Source organism: Rhinolophus sinicus, chromosome 15 (assembly GCF_057876585.1).
Source record: "Rhinolophus sinicus isolate RSI-liver-muscle chromosome 15, RSI-T2T, whole genome shotgun sequence".
NCBI lineage: Eukaryota > Metazoa > Chordata > Mammalia > Chiroptera > Rhinolophidae > Rhinolophus > Rhinolophus sinicus.
In genome coordinates, this window is record NC_142515.1 from 22274898 (window position 1) to 22294837 (window position 19940).

Below are 19940 nucleotides of genomic sequence, written 5' to 3' on the forward strand. Positions count from 1 at the left end.
TTTATTGATGAGAAAATGGGTTATGTTGCCCAAGGTCAGGAGGCAGTAACTGGCAGAGCTGAGCTAAGAATGCGGGCAGTCTGGGTCAGGGACTATGCACTTAACCACCGTACTATGCTGCCTGGCAGTCACTTGCAGGATGGCAGACAGTACGGGGGAGAGGAGTAGAAATGGGCCCTACTTAGCCTATTACCAACAAATTCAGGCACAGGGTGCTGAGGGCCAGTACAGTGAAATAGGAAAAAAAGGAAAAAAGGATGGTGATTAATAGGAGGCACAGGCGAGGTTTCTGGAGAACTGGAGTGTTTCGTGATTTAGGTGCTGGTTACATGGGTGTGTATCCAGTTTGTGAAAACTCATCAAGCTGTCCTTTTTATATACATATAGTCATGAATAAAAAATTAAAAACGATGGAAGGATGGATTTAAGAGGATTTGGGTAGTATCATGAATGGCGTTTGCCCTCCTCTATTTTCCAAATGTTCCAGAATGCCCGAGCGAGGCACCATGGAGCTCAGAGGCCATGTGAACCACTGCATTCACCCATGTGGATGATTCTCAAACCCCACTGTCCAGCCTGAGACATTCAGCGGCCCAGACATCCGCTGAGCTACAGGCAACATACACCGCGGTTAGAGAGTGGCATGAAGAGCTGCACTGCCTGGGCTCAAATCTTGCCTTTGTATCTATTAGATGTGTGGTCTTGAACGTGATAGTTCACCTCTCCCCTCTCCGTACTGTCTTGCTTTCTGCACTTGTGAAGCTGGTATAACACCATGTCTAACTCGCGGGGCTTTACTGCATACTAAATGAGCACTTACAAGCGCGCCTGGCACGGAGAACACAGTCCTAACTGTTAGCTCTTGTTCTCACCACTCAGGCCCACAGCCATGGGCTCCTCCTATCTTACATCAGATACCACATACCTTTCTTTGTCATTTCCCCATTACTCAGATAATACTATTATTCCCTGCCAGGTTCCAAAGAGAATTGTAGATTTATTTTAGCTATTCTTTAAGTAATAAAATCATATTACAAGGAATCTGAAAAACAGAAAATCAAGTGTTATACTTTTAGGACTATAGTCACCCTGCTGCTGCTGTGAAAGGCCTGAGGTGATCTGTAGGCACAAACCACGGCCGTCACATTAGAGCCACCACAAAAGGGCCATCGGTGCAGAAGGCACTGTGGAGGACACTCCAGGCAACAGACACTCAGGAAACAGCCACACTTTTTATTTTGAAAACTCAGAAGGTTAGAAGGACAGTACAATGAATACCCACGCGCCCTTCACCTCGATTCACCAGTTGTTAAATTTTGCCACATTTGCTTTCTCATCTCTCTCTCCACATACTTTATTTTGCGGAGTTGTTAGAAAATTAAGTTGCAGACATCATGCCAGTGTACTCACAAATACTTCAGCTTTGATCTCCTAAGAACGAGGACATTATCCTATATAATCATAATACCATATCTCACCCAAGGAATTTCAGTTGTACAATACTGTTATCTAAATAGTCATATTTTTCCAATTGCCCTAAAAACGACCTTTTTCTTTTTTTCAACTTAGAATCCAATCAAGGATCATGAGTTCATTTAAATGGTCATGTTTCCCTTAATCTGGGACAGCCCCCGCCCCTTACCTTTTTACATTTTTCATAGCACTGACATTTTTTGAGTCCAGGCAATTGTCTTGTAAAATGCACAATATGGAATTGTCTGACTGTTTGCTCATGATTCAATTCAGGTGAAACATTTTTGGAAAAGTGCTACATAGCTGATGATTTATACTTCACAGGAAACATAGAAGGAGACACATAGTAATACTTTGTTCCACTATTGGTATTGCTACATTTGATCACTTGGTTATGGTGATGTCCACTCAAACCTTTTCATTGTGAAGGAATTCTTTTTCTCTGTGTAATAAATAAATAATCTGTAGAGTGATTTTTTTAAGTCCTTCTGAATATCTTGTTCCCCAACAATCTTTTTATTCGATGGTTTTAGCATCTGTTGATAATCTGCCTGAATTCATGATTACATTAGTATTGCAAAATGGTCAGTAGTGATGTGTATGGTGTGGGTGAAATGAACCCTTGCAAATCAAATCCCATTTTTTCACTCACTTGCATTACTATTTCATAACTATAATATCAGAACTATTTCAGAAGTTCATCTGCTTGACCCCACCTGACAGTGATTCATAACACCTACCTATTTTACATTTCTCTGATCTCTATCCACCTGAGCAAGTACATTAAGTAGAAACAAACATATAAATACACTGGCTTAAGCAGTAGCCAGGGAGTTACCTGTCTATCTAAGCAAGGTGTTGCCTAGTCTTTAGAGCCCCCTTTCCTATAGCAGATCAAATTCCACATCAAGGAAAGTCTATTTTCCCAAAGACAGTTCTATATGCAAGTCAGCTTCAGGCACCCCAAGAAGGGAGAGGGGAAACACAAAGTGTTCAGGCAGTAGACTCTTGGCACAATTTTAAAGATTCTTCAAACCATACTAGGACAGTACCAAATCACATGGGCCAGCTGCTCCAGGCAGCCTGCTTCCCCTGCCTCTGTGAATGTTACTTCTTCCTGGTCAACAGTTCTTTAGAGCCCAAACACCATCCCCAGACCAGCCGCATTAGAATCCCCTGGGGAACTGGTTAAGAAACAGCCCCAGTCCTATCTCTAACCAACTGAATCAGAGCCGTGAGGAGGGGTTTGGGAATCAGGGTGTTTACAAGCTCCCCAAGGCATCTCATGAGCAACCAGGCTGGGAAGCCTTGCTTAGAGAAGACCCACTGTAGCCTCCAAAATGGGACTGTCCCATAGTACACACAATGGTAGATGGTAGCTAAGTACCAGTCCCATTATGTGACAGCCACTCTGCCAGCAACTGACTCCCAGGGGTCTGGAATGAGAGCAGAGGAGTTCAACACAAAGGCTATTGTACCTCCAATTTATAATGTACTCAAGGCTGGGGGGATAAAAAAGTCACAGTACTTAAGAGAAGCTGCCAGACCTATGGTTCTTCAAATTTCGTCTTTACCAGAAGCATCTGGGAGCATTGCCCCAAACACTCGGAGTCAGGGGTCTCCCGAGGGGCCCAGGAATGTGACTGCAACAAACTCTCCAGGACTCCTGATGCAGGAGGTCGGAGGACCACCGTGAGGGCCGCTGGCCTGGATGCTGCTCTGCCCTATCGAGAAGCCAAGAGCAGAGCTGGATGAAGTGTCTCGGCCTTCATTTGAAGGATACTTACCAAACCAAAGACCCCAAATCTCAGGTCATACGGGAAATATTTCTGGGCAATCAATTAGCCACACAGAAACATGCCGATGATACAAAACCCTCCATAAAAGGTACTGAGTGTCACTCCAACATTTCATCCCACTGGAGTCCTCCAGGCAGGCTGAGCCAAGAGCAGGAGACCAAGGTGGCCAGCACAAAGTCCCATCCAGGCTCCATGTCAGCAGTCTCCAGAGGGGCACAGGACCATCCCCTAGAGAGCACCTGAGTCATCTGAATCAAGCAATATTTCTCACTGTCAAATTCCTGGCTGATTCCAGCTTCACTTCAGTGTGAGGGACCAAGCTCCTGGCAAAAGATTCTCTGTCTCTGTCCTACCCTCTACTGTTAACCCAAGACTTAGTCAAAATTCACATGTGTGCTTGTGTCCCCAAAAACAAAGATGGGTAGGCCACTGGCAGGAGGGAGCAAGGACCACGCTAATTATGGGAAATGGGGCTGACAGAAAGGGGTCAGTTAGTTCCATGCAGAGCTGGCCTTTGGCTCACTGGGAATCAGAAGCATGGCTGGCAGACGCAACAAGGGCTCGGGTTGGCAGAACAGCGACACAGACTCCCTTGCTGCAACAGGTCATGGTGACATATCCTTCTCTTCCATGGCCCAGGTAGTTTTCCACCCAAAAAACACCAGGCAGAACAAGTCACCCTCATGGTACAAAAGGGGTATAATACTCGCAGGAAAGGTCACTCTGCGGACATCAAAATACATTTGCGAGTCCCCAAAGCCAAGCAGGTTCATGGCAAAAGGACCTCCACACCAGTCAAGACTTGGGGCTCTTACCTGACTGGAACACGTATCTGGCGAGGCCTTGCATTAGCTCTGCTGGCCATGTTGGGGGAGCAGACTCCCCTGTTTCTCTCTTCAGACGAAATGTCAACTCAAAGCCAAAACCACTAGGTCCGTCTGTTCCTGTAAATCTGAAAGGAATTAAAAGCAAATGCTTTTAGTTCAAATACCTTATGAAAAACACTATTTTGAAAGTCTAATTAAAGTTCTCCCTTATTCTTGATGGCCTCAGCATCTGAACCCCATAGTCAGAGGAATCTCCCAGTGTGTGAGCCCTGAAGGGAGGAAGGACTTACAGGGCTCGCTAGCCTCACCCACCAGCCATCTACAGTACTTGTGGATGACCTTGGCCCAGCCAATCAAAGTCCCTGCTGGCACTCTCAATGTACAAGTTCCACATTTTGTGGCTCTGGAACATTCCTTTCTGTGTGTTGAGGGTCCATTACTGAAAATCTTCCTTGTTGACACTTCCTATTCCTTCAAGCTGTTAACAAGCACCCACTTAGTTTGCTAAGAATCTAGGTCCTACTGTACGCTCTGTGAGACAAGCCCCTTTCTCTGCTTCCACCCCCAACCCGCCCCACAAGGGTGCAATCCTCCAGTTGGGCTGGCTGGCCATCAAACTCAGCATTTGCAGACGGATCCCAGGGCAGATTCCTAACACTGGGGGGACCATATTCTTCCTGCAACCAGCACCCCTTGTGCACTCATTAATCGTCATGTGCGCTTCCTGAAACCTGGCACCTGCGTGCACCCTTCAATCACTGGAACCTTGAGGAAGCATGGTGTGCCCTCCCTTGCCATCCCCAGGTGGCCCAGGATGAGGAGGGTTACTGCCTCTGTGGCCACACTCATTACAGTGACGATGAGGCAAGAATGCCTGCCTCCCTGTCTGCTAGACAACCCTGAAGAGCCCCAAGTCTCCTGAAAGGGACTTCTGCCAGAGAGGGAAATGATGTGGATTAGAGAGCAAGGCCTGGTTGGGGGGGTGGGGGGGACACACCTCCTCAGGTGAGGGAAGCGTTCAAGGAGGAGTTCCTGAGAGCTCAGGAGGCCTGCCAGCATGGGAAGGGTTAAAAGTTAAAACATGTGCTTGATATAATTTTCAGTAATTACATCTTGTACAAACATGAGCCATAATGATTGTACATGTGGAAACTCCTCAGCATACAAATACAAACCATAAACTAAGATGACAGCCCACACCTCCTTGCCAGCCAAGCTACTAGAACAGGTGGTCAGAGGGGAGAATTCTGAAGGGATGATGATGCAGTCAATGCCCAAGCCTGAAATTCCAGATGGCCTCCTTCCTGCATCATCACCACCTTCGTCATCATCATCACCCCCAAGAGGCCAGGCCCAGGAACTGGAGACAAAGAGATTCACCGTCTCAGCTCTCACTAGTCCTAGCCTTGCTGTGGGACTGGGTGAGCTCATACCTCCTGTGCTTGCTGCGGCAGAGAGGTCACCTCTGAGAGCTAAGTTCTCAGAAAGACTGAAAAGGACTCCATCCTTAAAGTCCCCATGGTCATACCCAATTATATTCAAAGGATATGTCCACGCTTTGCACTTCCTCTGAGCATCTAGCTATGTGGGAAACGGAGTCCATTTGGGAGGTACATGCCTAGAATTTTGGAGACCATGCTAGAAGATGCTTGGCATGACACAGTATAAACTGTTTTCTTTCCTTGCTGAACTGCCCTGTTTTGGGGCCATTCCATGTAGGGAGGCTGAGGGAATAGTGAAGCAAACTGAGGCTGGAAGAGCTGCCTCCCAGGGGCTGCAGGTGTGAGAGGAGTGTGAAAACCTAAGAAAATGTAAGACAGACTCAGGGTTAAAACTCTACAAAAGGAGATGGGTCACTAGGTCAAAGGGAAGATTTCAAGCAGTCACCAATTAGAGGCAGCTTTGTAAAATGTATTAGAACATTACTCCAGGGCTTTCATCTTGGGCCAAGAAAAATACATGATTTCTAACCGCAAAAACTTGAGAAACAAACTCAAAGAAGCACGTTCCTCAGGATGCGCAATGGGGAGAACCTCAGATGCAGAGAAATCATATGCATCCAAGTGCACCACCTCTCTAAGGAGGGCTCGCACACACACACACACACACACATGTACGGGTGTGCACGCACGCACACGTGTGTGTACGCTGTCTGCCTCCACACAGGGTGCTTTCTGGGCCAGCTCTGCGGCTGGGAGGGACAGGCCCGGCCAGATGGTCTCCACCTGCATTTGATTACCACCCACCAGGCTGGCTGGACACATCCTCGAAACTCTGAAACATGAGTTTGGAATGGCACAGCCTCAGGATAAACATACAACCTGGAGCCTGTCAGGTCTCTTTTTCAAGGCAGACTTCCCAGGCAATAGCGAAGTGACAAAGTCATTCAGTCTTTAAAGTCCCCTGGAGGGGGCTGGCTTGGTCTGGACTTCCTCGTGTGAGGGTTTTTCTAGCCAAAGAGGTTTTGTCTGACCAAAGGATAAAGCCCCTCTTAGGGAGTAGCTGTGTCTCACATCCTCCAAGAACGGAAAGCATGAGAGGAAACTGGTATGTGCGGCAGAAGGTGGGATCCGGGTCAGAGCAAAGAATGTTTCTAACACATTAGGCTGCAAAATACTGGCTGCCTTGTGGTAAAGGGGACCAGGGGGATTGCTTCCTACAGGGATTTTTAAAGGAATTCATTATAGATTATCCCCAGTCTGGCAGGGAGGGGCGGGGGGTTCTATCTGTCTTGTTGCAAAAGGATGAATGCGATGGCCTCTCAAGATTGTTTCCAGCTCAAGAATTCTGATCCTGCGCATTGAGGTGCCCAGGGGAGAGGATGGCTTTGTCTCAGCCGTTTGGCGAGCCTGGGAAGGGCCGTGTCAGGCTCAAGAGTAACAGCAAACCTACCTATAGGAAGAACATGTGCCTTGAATTCTAGGCACAGCTGTCTGACCACTGGAATCTGCCCAAAGGTCCGTCCCAAAGCAGCTGACTAAGAAGGTATCACTCAGCCTCCACGAGGACAAAATGACTGCTAACTCCAGGCAGAAGATAAATAGGAGAGACTCTCTGGAGGAAACACCAGCTGGGGAGGGCAGAAAGAGCTGACCTAAAAGTTGGCATCTCATGCTCAACACCATTAGTTATCAGGGAAACACAAATCAAACCACAATGAGGTACTACTTCACACCCTCTAGGATGGCTAAAATAACAGAGACAATAATAAATATTGGCGAAGATGTGAAGAAACTGGAACCCTCATATACTGCTGATGGGAATGTAAAATGGTGGAGCTGCTTTGTGAAACAGTTGGGCAGTTCCTCAAAAAGGTAAACATGGAGTTACCACATGACCCAGCAGTTCCACTCCTAGGTATATAACCAAGAGTACCGAAACCAATGTTCACACAAAAACTTGTATACCAAAGTTCATAGCGTTATCCATAATAGCCAAGAAATGGAAGCAACTCAATGTCATCAATAGATGAATGGATAATCAAAATGTAGCATATTCATACAATGGAATAAAAAAGAATGATGTAGTGATACTTACTACAACGTGGATGAACCCTGAAAACATGCTAAGTGAATGAAGCTATGATTCCATTTACATGAAATGCCCAGAATAGACAAATCCATAGAGACAGAAAGTAGCTTACTGGTTTCTAGGGACTAGGGGGAGGAAAGAACGGGGGAGTGACTGCTAATGGGTACGGAGCTTCTTTGGGGGTGGTGGTGATGGAAATGTTCTGGAATTAAATAGAGATGATGGCTGTACAACTTTGTGGATATACTAAAAACCACTGAATTGTACATTTTAAAAGGGTAAATTTCATGGTATGTGAATTATATCTTTAAAAAAAAAAAAAAAAGCCGGCATCTCAGGTACAACTAAATGCTAGGGGAGGCAGGGCCAACCACCCCAAGTAAGCGAGGTCTTTACCTGGCTCTACCTACTAATAACCACTATGATAAACTATGAACACTTACTATGTTTGAGGCTTTGAACTAAGCACTTTTCTTCTGTCATAGCATTTAATTCTCCAACAACTCTATGACTCAGCCATTGTTATCCTCCTCATTTAATTAACATGTGAAAAGAAAAGATACTTGTGAGAGTTTAAGTAAAATTCCCTAAGTCACACAGCCAGCAATGGAGCTCAGACTTGAGGTCTGCCTGACTCCAAGGGCCATCTTCTTATCGCTATGTGACCTAAGAAAAGCACTCTCTGTCGGTTTCCTAGTCTATAAAATGGAGATAATAATAGTAACAATAACTATTTCAGAGTTGTTATGAGGATTCAATGTTTAAAAACTAGAATACTGTAAGCATTTTATCACTTACACTAAGTGAAAGAAGCCAATCACAAAAGACCATATATTGTATGATTCTATTTCTATATGATATATAACCTGTAATATACATATAACATAAAATGTCCAGAATAGGTTAATCCATAGAGACAGAAAGTAGATTAGTGATTGCCGAGCTGGCAGACTGAGAAGTGTAGAGTGACTGCTAGTAGGTGTGGGATGTCTTTTTAGGGTGATAAAAAAAGTTCTAAAATTAAATTATGGTGATGGTTACATAACTGTGAATATACTAACTGTATACTTTAAGTGGGTGACTGAATGGTATATGAATTATATCTCAATAAAGCTAGTTTTTAAACCTGAGAGAAAAAGACAAAGACCTGATAGTAAAAAAATTCACAGACTGTAGATATAGATATAGAGATACCTGCTTTTAAGCACACGAGATGTTCAACCTCACTCATGATAAGAGAAATGTAACTTAAATACAAATTAAAACAATGAGATACCACTCTCGCCTATCAGATTGGCAAAAATTAAAAAGTATAATATCACTTTTTATTACTGAGCCTATGGGGAAAGAGGAATTCTCAAACATTGCTGGTGAGGATACAAATTAGTACAACCTTTTTGGAGGGGAAGTTAGCAATACCTAACAAAATTACATATATGTTTACCTTTTGACCCAGCAATCCCACTTCTAAGAATTTGGAACTGCAAAATATTGGAAACAACGTAAATGCCCATTCATAGGAGAGTGGTTCAAAGAGTACTATGCAGCTATAAGGAAAAATGAGGAAGAGCTCTACAAACTCATATGGATACTGTTAAGTAAAAAAAGCAAAAAGTACTATTGTATGCTACCTTTTGAGGAAGAAAAATAGGAAATTATACATATATCTGCTCATTAGTGCAAAAAGCAATACAGGAAGGATAAATCAGAAACTATTAAGACTACTTACCTATAGGTGGGAATGAGGTGGAAAAGACTGCAGGGCAGGTGTGTGTGTGTGTGTGTGTGTGTGTGTGTGTGTGTGTAATTTCTCTGAATATATATCCTGGTCATAATAGGTGTTCGATAAAGACTTAATGAATGAGCTAACAGGCTCAGGCAGCAGCCCTTTCCATTAAGATCCAGCCTGACTCCAGAGGAAGTGGCCCCTGCTGGCCCCCAGTTCCTCTGATACCCAATGCAAGTGCTCTGGCATTCCTACGGTGCAGCTGACAAGCCTCACACATCTCATGTCACAAAGTGATCACCCACCTATCTTTTCAAGATGTGTTTGCTCCCTGTGAGCCCACAGCTCAGGATGGCACAGCACAGCTGAGCTGCAAGGCAAACACTCTTGGCGTCATTGTATGATCACCCCCACCTGGGCTCTGGGCTGCATGTGTGCTGCAGGGGAGCTGGGGGAGCAGCAGTCAAAGTCTAAGTGTCCAGGACTCTGACTCCTTCCAGAAGCAGCAAACATCCACCAATGATCAAAAGACAATTAGGAAATCAACACAAAATCTGATCCACTGCTCTGCCTGGGCAGTTTTAACTCCAGAACACCCAGTAGGACCGCTGGTTAGTCTGCCCAGAAACAAATGTGGAGCAGCCAGGGTACAAGAAGCGCATCTGGCCTTTCCCCTCATCCTCCTGTCCATCCCAGCCTCCCATGACCTGGGGATGCTCCAGCTCTTGACCTAGTTACTAAAAAGACTGCATCGTGGGCCACAGGACTCCGGCACTGCTTAAGGAGGGTGACTAACTTATCCCTGTTTGCCCAGGACTTTCCAGGATTTTAGAATTGAAAGCCCCACGTCCGGGGGAAACCATCAGTCTCAGGTAAATTGAGACAGTCTGTCACCCGACACTGAACTGTCACTATCTGACCACACAAAACAAAATGTTGTCACATTTATGTACCAACTATGTATCAAGAGCCACCAAAATGCCAGCAGTGTGGGAGCAGTCTCTGAAGTCAAGCTGCCTGTACTTAAGTCCTGGCTCTGCTCCTTCCTGGTTGTGTGACCTTAGGCAAATCACAGAGCCTCTCTGTGCCTCAGTTTCTTCACCCGTAAAAAGGGAAATATTAAGAATGAACCCTAAGGTAAGCTATGGACTCGGGTGATAACGATGTGTCAATGTAGGTTCATCAATTATAACAAATGTCACATTCTGGTGCCTCACATGGCATGTGTGGGGGCAGAGGATATATGGAAACTCTGTACCTTCCACTCAATTTTTCTGTGAACCTAAAACTGCTCTACAAATAGTCTATTTTTGAAAAATGGAGATATAAGTAGCTATCAAATGGTAACTACTTAAATGAGTCAATATGTATAAAATATTTGGAACAGTACCTGGAACACAGTAGGTACTGTCAGCTATTATCTATACTGGAAGTTCCCAGTTCTGGGAATTTATCATAAGAGAATAATCTTGTATTTGACAAGGACTTTGGATGCATTTATTCAATGGTACTTATAAGAAGAAAAAATTTAGAAGCACTAAGTTCTGATGCATTGTGTGGTGAGACGTTACACAGTCATTAAAAATGAGAGTTCCAGGGCTGGCCCGGTGGCTCAGGCGGTTGGAGCTCTGTGCTCCTAACTCCGAAGGCTGCCGGTTCAATTCTCACATGGGCCAATGGGCTCTCAACCACAAGGTTGCCAGTTCGACTCCTCGACAACCGCAAGGGATGTTGGGCTGCGCCCCTGCAACAAAGATTGAACACGGCACCTTGAGCTGAGCTGCCGCTGAGCTCCCAGATGGCTCAGTTGGTTGGAGCACATCCTCTCAACCATAAGGTTGCTGGTTCGATTCCAGCAAGGGATGGTGGGCTGTGCCCCCTGCAACTAACAACAGTAACTGGACCTGGACCTGAGCTGCACCCTCCACAACTAAGATTGAAAGGACAACAACTTGACTTGGAAAAAGACTTGGAAGTACACACTGTTCCCCAATAAAGTCCTGTTAACCCTTCCCCAATAAAATCTTAAAAAACAAAAAAAATCAGAGTTCTAAAAGCAGGAGGATAAATTTCTGAGATCTGAGAAGCAAAGGGCTTTCCATCTCTAATTGGTGAGGAGGAACAGAAAGTTTATGTCACAACCCCACTCTACAGCCTCTATTGTTTGCTGTTCACCTATTGTTAACTATAGGACAAAAATATACACAACTTTTTTTTAAATGGTCATGAAATTAAAACCCCAGTACATTGCTGGCGGGGATGAAAATGGGACAGCTGCATGGAAAACAGCGTGGTGGGTCCTCAAAACATTAAACATAGATTTATCATAGGATCCAGAAATTTCACTTCTGTGTATATACCCAATAGAAATGAAAACTGGGACTTAAAACAGATACTTGTACACAGATGTTCATTGCAGCATGCTTCCCAATAGCCAAAGGTGGAAACATACCAAAATGTCGATGGATGAATGAATGGATAAACAAGATATGGTATGTCCATACAATGGAAAATTATCCAGCCTTAAAAAGGAAGAAGGGGCCGGCCCGGTGGCTCAGGCGGTTAGAGCTCCATGCTCCTAACTCCGAAGGCTGCCAGTTCGATTCCCACATGGGCCAGTGGGCTCTCAACCACAAGGTTGCCAGTTCAACTCCTCGAGTCCCGCAAGGGATGGTGGGCTCTGCCCCCTGCAACTAAGGTTGAACACGGCACCTTGAGCTGAGCTGCCTCCCGGATGGCTCAGTTGGTTGGAGCGTGGGCTCTCAACCACAAGGTTGCCAGTTCAATTCCTCAACTCCCGCAAGGGATGGTGGGCAGCGCCCCCTGAAACTAAAATTGAACATGGCACCTTGAACTGAGCTGCCGCTGAGCTCCCAGATGGCTCAGCTGGTTGGAGCACATCCTCTCAACCACAAGGTTGCCGGTTCGACTCCCGCAAGGGATGGTGGGCTGCACCCCCTGCAACTAGCAACGGCAACTGGACCTGGAGCTGAGCTGCGCCCTCCACAACTAAGACTGAAAGAACAACAACTTGAAGCTGAACAGCACCCTCCACAACTGAGATTGAAAGGACAACAACTTGACTTGGAAAAAAAAAAGGCCTGGAAGTACACACTGTTCCCCAATAAAGTCCTGTTCCCCTTCCCCAATAAAATCTTTAAAAAAAAAAGGAAGGAAACTCTGACACATGCTACAACGTGAATGAACCTTGAAAACATTATGCTAAGTGAAAGAAGCCAGACACAGAAGGACAAACATTGTATTACTCCACTCATATAAGGTACAAATTCACAGACACAGAAAATAGAAAGATGGTTGCCAGGGGGTGGAGGAATAAGGAATAGGGAGTTATTGTTTAATGGGTACAGAGCTTCAGTTTGGGAAGATGAGAAAGTTCTGGAGATGGATGGTGGTGATGGTAGCATAACAATGTGAAAGTACTTAATTTCACTGAACTACATATCTAAAAATGATTAAAACGGTACATTTGATGTTATATATATTTTACTACAAAACAAATGGTGATGAAAAAGCATGAACCAAAATTTAATATAAAGTATGATTTAAAATATTAATATTTGTGTATACACACATAATGTAAAGATATTAGAAAAAATATGAGAAAAAGAAAAAATGCAATGAAATGACTATAGTGGCTATCATAGTTCAATTTTTCTTTTTCAAACTTCTTTGTATTTTCCAAATTTTCTACTGTTTATAATGTCCGGTGTAGACTGTAAACAGACTGTAAACCCCACAGGGCAGGGTTCACTACTGTATCTGCAGGTCTAGCCTGCCAGGCTTCTCATAGACTCTGTTGGCTGAATGCACATATTGGAGAGGTCCATGGTCAATGCCCCCTTTCTCTGGGGGTGGCTAGATACTTCGATTGGTATCTGGAGCAAGGCATGTTGGGCCAGCTAAAGCTGCTGCTGATCTTGTGAAGTCAGGTCTAAGTACTATGGCTATCTCAAGTTCAATGCTGGTGTCAAAAGAAAAGGAAGAGGGGACCACTTGCCTCAGGAAACATGGTCCGGAAACAGGAGGCCCGGTCAGTCTAATTCCAGAACCAGGGGTGATGTCACTTCATTCCTTGTTGTCCCTTCTTCCCCCTTCTTCCTTCTGTACACCCTGGTCCTGGGCTAGAGAGAGAACTGGGCAGACCATCCTTTATCCTGGGGTTGGTCTTCCTTGCCAACGAGCCCTTCTCCTTGGGAATTAGGCTTTTGAACAATTCACAATTACTGATACTTCATTAGCTGTTTTGAAATGGTGTTTGGTGACTATACAAATACCATATACTAGGTAGTAAAACCTTGTAAAACTCTTTTGAAATATGTTTATATGGTAATATTCTGACATAGCTAAGATTTCTTTAAATTTCCAGGTATATTAATTTTGTATAAACTTAAAAAAGGAAAGAATGAGGTGGGAAGGGGGTTGGGAGGCTGGGTGAAAAAGGTGAAGGGACTGAGAAGTACAAATTGGCAGTTACAAAATAGTCACGGGGATGTAAAGAACAGCATAGGGAATATAGTCAATAATATCGTAATAACTATGTATGGTGTCAGGTCAGTACCAGACTTATTGGGGTGATCACTTTATAACTTATATAAATGTCTAACCACTATGCTGTATATCTGACACTAATACAATACTGAATGCCAACTGTAATTGAAAAAAAAAATTTCTTTTAAAGAACGAAAGAGGGGCCGGCCTGGTGGCTCAGGCGGTTAGAGCTCCGCGCTCCTAACTCCAAAGGCTGCCGGTTCGATTCCCACATGGGCCAGTGGGCTCTCAACCCTCAATTCCTCAAATCCCGCAAGGGATGGTGGGCAGCGCCCCCTGCAACTAAAATTGCAACTAAAATTGAACACGGCACCTTGAGCTGAACTGCCACTGAGCTCCCGGATGGCTCAGTTGGTTGGAGCCTGTCCTCTCAACCACAAGGTTGCCGGTTTGACTCCCGCAAGGGATGGTGGGCTGTGCTCCCTGCAACTAGCAACGGCAACTGGACCTGGAGCTGAGCTGCGCCCTCCACAACTAAGACTGAAAGAACAACAACTTGAAGCTGAACAGAACCCTCCACAACTAAGACTGAAAGGACAACAATTTGACCATTGTTCCCCAATAAAGACCTGTTCCCCTTCCCCAATTAAAAAAAAAAAAAAAAAAAAAAAAAGAACGAAAGAAAAAAACAAGAAAAACTCCATCAGTTGAGACTCTGCAACCTCACACTGAGCTGGGAGTCCGGCAAGGCGATAGTGCAGGGCACCCGTCTTTGAGTTTTAACTCTGAGTCGTAGATGCTTTTCCCACGTCATGCCATGCAACCAACCAGATTCGGGGAATGCATTTGCCTCACTCAAGTAGATGTTTCCTGAGACCCCTTGCTGGGAGCCAAAGACCACATTCCCACAGCATTCCTCAAATTTAAAAACAGTAGCTCACCGGACTGATTCAGCTGAGAATCCAGCCAAACAAACTCACCTGGTTCCCAACACTTAGGATGGCTTAACTCTATCCCAGTGAGCAAAGAGCTTCCCAGGCTGAGACAGAAAACCTAACAAAAGCACCAAGCCCAGAGCAGCAGACCCTTTCTCTGCAGGGTGGTGAAAGCTCATAGCTCACTCTCCCCCAGTGGAGACCTACTGTACCTTCTTCCTTCTACTTCCAACCGTCACCAAAGAAAGGAGAGGTAAGTCCCCTGGGGGATTCCAAGCCAGCCTGTCACTCTATAGGAATTCTGGGCCAAGCAAAGGCTGGCGCTTGGGTTTCTTGGCATCATTATGACAGCTGCCACTCTTGGCTTTGGCTTAAAGTAACACTTATACAAAGATTTTTTAAAAAAATAAAAAGACAGGCTAGGTCTATGGTGGCAAGATCACAGCCCGATTTGGGAAGTGAGGTGACATCTGCACACAGTGTACAGCTTAGGGCTTCTCGCATACCCGAGAGCCAGGTATTCTGCCCAAGGGCCGTCTGTCCACCCACTATCCTCCAGGACTCTGGGAAGCCAGCCACCCCAGATCGACACATTTGAAAGAGGGTAATGGGAAGAAACAAATCTTTTCAGCATCTCAGTTCCCCAAGAGCAAGGACTCTACTTTTTGCGTGTTCTGTACATGGCACATCATGTCACAGCCGAGCAAATGCTAAATGGTAATAATATCCCCACTGCTGTCCAAAAAGATAATCAGACTGAAACATCCAACGACAAGCAAGATAAGACAGTATTAAAAAGCAATGAGCCTTCCTCTCACTCACTATCAAAGTCAGACTCAAATATCTTAATGGCATTTCCTTTGAGGCAATGTTGCTGCTGTTTCTTTTGGGAAATAAAACCATCCCTCAACTCTGTTCTCTTGCCTTCACATCAGTGCCGAGGTCCCACATTACTGAAAATTTTCCTAAAGCCCCCCTTGTGCGCCCCACTACGTCATCCCTCTGCTTCCCTTGTCAGTCAACAGATAATTTGTTGAACATCACATTCTTTACATGTCTTCAAACTCTCCAGTCTCATCTTGCTCCACTGTCCTCCTCCTTTACCAAGCCCCAAACATACTGGCCTTCTTTCTGTTCTTTGAACACCTCAAGGTCTTTCCTACCTCAGGGCCTTTGCACTAGCTGTTTTCACTGCCTACCGTCTTCACATGGTTGAATGACCAGAGCATTGTACAACTTGAAGGAGCACTGCCTGCACAGAAAGCCACCAGATGGTTCTGCGCAGAGGAGTGACATATATAAGATGCTGTGGATACTGCTTCCAGCCACAGAGCTAGCACAGAACTAAGATATCCACGTCACCAACGCTCCTGCAAAGCTCCGACCCCAAAGGCTTCCTGCTCAGGTGCTGCCTTCCTTCTGGGACCTTTCTCTGGGCAAAACCCCTGGCTATGGGAATGAAAAATTGCCAGATTGGCTTTAGGAGGGCAGGAATCCAGCATGTCTGCAACCCAATATATGGGAAAAGCTATAGCAAGAAGGAGAAGGGGTTCGGGCAAGCCATGGTGTCATCTGCCGGTTTTCACTACACTTTTGCCTCTAACCAACAAAGCTTTTCAGAAACATTTAGGAGTCAAATCTGTCACAGGCAGAAAGCCCAGCTAGCCAGCTGGAACCCCTGGGATCAGGAGGTTAGGCCAGCACCATTCTCAAGTAGTTACCCTTCCCCACAGGCATGGCTCCTGAGATCAGAGTAAGGGAAACTAGTGGTCAGAGGCAGCGCTCCAAGCGCCCTCAGGCATTACATGGAGGTCAGCACTGGAAAAACAAAACATCTCCTTGATTGGCCTTCTTGTGGTAAAGCTGGTTCTACTACCAGGGACTCAAGAAGCCTGAATAACATGGGAGGGAGTAGGAAGGTGAGGGATTTTTGAAGGCCACTAGCTTTCATTAACATGCTAATAAAGGGCCTGGAGTCCAGTGACCCATATTTCTCTAAGAAGCGGCTATGAACCCATATTCTCACAGACAAAGGGGCTACTGGCCTAGCCCCAAACATAGGCCTGACCACACTTCTGAGCCTCAGGACTCCTGCTCACAAAGAGCCCTCCACCAGGGTTGAAGGCATGGACTGCAGAAAAGGAGGCAAGGGCTTCTGCATGATGACCTAAGGCTCTGAGGCTGTATCAGGCCCACCTCCCCATATATAATGTTTTCTAATTCAAGGACCCTTCAGCGAAAAAGACTAGAAGCTCCATGAAGATCAGGGCCAAGAGTATGCAGTTCATTACTGTATACCTCATGCCCAGAACTGTCCCTACAATGACTATCTCTATAATGAATGAATGGCCAGTCCTCCAAAGGAAGAAGAGAGGCCAGTGATTCACGGTGGGTGGGAACCAAGTGTACTACCCGGTAGATCCAGTGCCAGGAGAGGACAGTGGGCCACCCATTCTCCTAGATCCACTGATCAGCTCCTGCTGTAGACAGACAGTATTAGTGCATCGTTTGATTCCTATGTATGGCGGGAAACCTCACAAGCCCTAAATGGTAACCATTTCTTTCAGGCACTTGCCTGAAAAGAATCTCACCCATCTCTTGGCATTTGTGCTCATACCTGTGAACCTTCTGTATACCTTGGGTGCCAGGAGCCCGGGGCACTCTGTAAGCCGGTGCCACATCTTCTGTAAGCGCACACCCAAGAAAGGGAGAAACGAGGAGGCTTGTGGTGTCTACTTCCAGGTGTCAACGACCACCAAACGTACACACTGGTCACCTTTCTAAGGGGAAAATACCACCATGCACGGTGACCCGCAGTTAAAGGATCACGGTGCTGTGGGCAGCCAGCACGGTCGGCACATGTACTACCTAAACTGCTCTGCACTTCTGGGAGAAGTCAAGCCAGAAAAACAACCATGGTACATACATACCATGGAACACTCACTATTCAGCTAATGCAACACGGCAATGGGTGGGAGCTGTCTTCCCAAGCAAATGGGCTGTTTTCAGAGTCTGGAAACCCTGGCAGCCGTGAGCAAGTTGAGCTTAGAAAACAGCATGAGCCAGGTAGTAGGGAAGCCTTGGAAGATGTCAGGTCCCAAACGGAGGGAACTCACACAAGACAGAAGCCCTGACACACCTGGGACGGCATCAGTCATGATGAACGGCTTACAGAAATCATCAAGAGGACAGACACAGGATCACAAACAGAAGGTGACAGGATTAGGAATGCCTTTTTTTTCACCTTCCTTAATTTCCAACATTTTTGGTAAAATGGTTCAACTGCCTTTATAAATGAAAAAAGCAAATTTATAACTAAAAAGTGACAACTATAATGGATAGAACAGGAAAAGTACAGGCCAGGAAAGTTTTGGATTTTGGGAAATCCTCTTCATCCGGTTCAACCAAGACAGAGTTGGAGGTCTGGCTGAGGCTTCCAGGAGCCTGGTGGACTTGTTTCTCACGTAAGACAAGGTGAAGCTCACTAGGGTACCAGTGGGCAAGTCTGTGCACCGTCTTTCTATGGTCTGTACTGGAGGGCACAGTCAATCCCGAACCTTGGGAATGAGGTTTAGGCCCTACGAACAGCTACAGACTATGGAAGATACCATCCTGGGGGGGAAAAGGTATAGAATTCATGAGCCAGCACCAGTTAAAACCAACAGAGATGGAGGGATTCAGATGTGGGCCCAGCACCTACTCAGGGGAACTAACTCATTAATTGCTGGAAAAGTGACCAAAAGGAAAATAGGCCAGAAAACGTAATTAGCCCCACTGTCTGAACTCAGGATGCGGGACAAAGGGGTATATGTGGTCAGGGGTGGAGTGGAAAATGGGAGGAGACGAGGAACAAAAACAAAAACAGGTCACCAAAGAAGAGATACAGATGACAGATACGCGTATGAAAAGATGTTCACCATCTCACATCATTAGGGAACTGCAAACGAAAACAGGGAGATACCACTCCACCCTTATAGAATGGCTAAAATCCAAAAATATGACAATACCAAAATGCTGGTGAGAACACAAAATAAGAGGAAGTCATTCATTGCTGGTGGGAATGCAAAAGGTACAGCCACTGGGGAAGACAGTTTGGCAGTTTCTCAGAAAACTAAACATCGTCTTATCACATGATCCAGCAATTTAATCCAAATGAATTACAACTTGTGTCCACACAAAAACCCATATATGAATATTTATGGCAGCTTTATTCAAAATTACCAAAAACTGGAAGCAATCAAGATGCCTTTCAATAAGTGAATGGATAAACTATGGCAGATACATACAATGGAATATTATTCAGTGATAAAAGGAAACGAGCTACCGAGCCCTGAAAAGACATGGAGGAACCCTAAACGCATATTGCTTAGTGAAAGAAGTTGGTCTGAAAAGGCTACACACACTATGATTCCAACTATACAACATTTTGGAAAAGGCAAAACTAAAAAAGAAGTAAAACAATCCCTGGTTGCCAGGGGCTTGGGAGGAGGGAAGAAGGGGTGAATAACAGGCAAAGAACAGGGCATTTTTAGGGCAGTGAAACAATTCTGTCTGATACTGTAATGGTGGATACAATTGCATTTGTATTTGTCCAAACCCACAGCACTATATAACACAAAGAGTGAACCCTAATGTAGGGACATTAGTTAATAAAAATGTATCAGTACTGGTTCATCAATTGCAACAAATGTACCGCACTAATGCAAGATATTAATAATTAGGGAAACTATAAGCAGAGGAGAGAAAGGATATATGAGAACTCTTTATACGATCTGTTCAATTTTCTGCAAACCTAAAACTGCTCTAAAATACAGTCTATTAATTTTAAAACCATTACAGAAACCAAAATGTTTTAAAAAATGATCTGACAATCTGCACTGATATCAGGACAGAGAGAAAAACTAGCCTCAGCAGGAGGCAAAACCTCTTCCCATCAAAAATCTTCCACAGATTGGCACGGCAGACTCCTTGGTGTGGTACGCCTTGCTTCTAAATGTTCATTTCAACACCCTCACCCCAGGAAAGAAGAATCAGATACACCACATGGCCTGGTCAAGGCAAGCTCTCGGGGCCTCCCCAGAAGCACAATGACCACACGAGAAGCATGACCATGTGACCTTGACATCTAAGCAACAAGCAT

The 19940-nt window shown here is 45.1% G+C and overlaps 1 protein-coding gene across 3 annotated transcripts in view; it reads right to left on the bottom strand.

Annotated features, from left to right (window-relative positions):
• Positions 1–19940, bottom strand: part of SUFU (SUFU negative regulator of hedgehog signaling) — a 97494-nt gene that overhangs the window by 64655 nt on the left and 12899 nt on the right. For all 3 annotated transcript variants that reach the window (XM_019725011.3, XM_019725012.3, XM_019725013.3), the window contains exon 3: positions 4088–4224. In XM_019725011.3, the coding sequence (XP_019580570.1) occupies positions 4088–4224 (137 nt within the window). The remainder of the gene's footprint in view (positions 1–4087; positions 4225–19940) is intronic.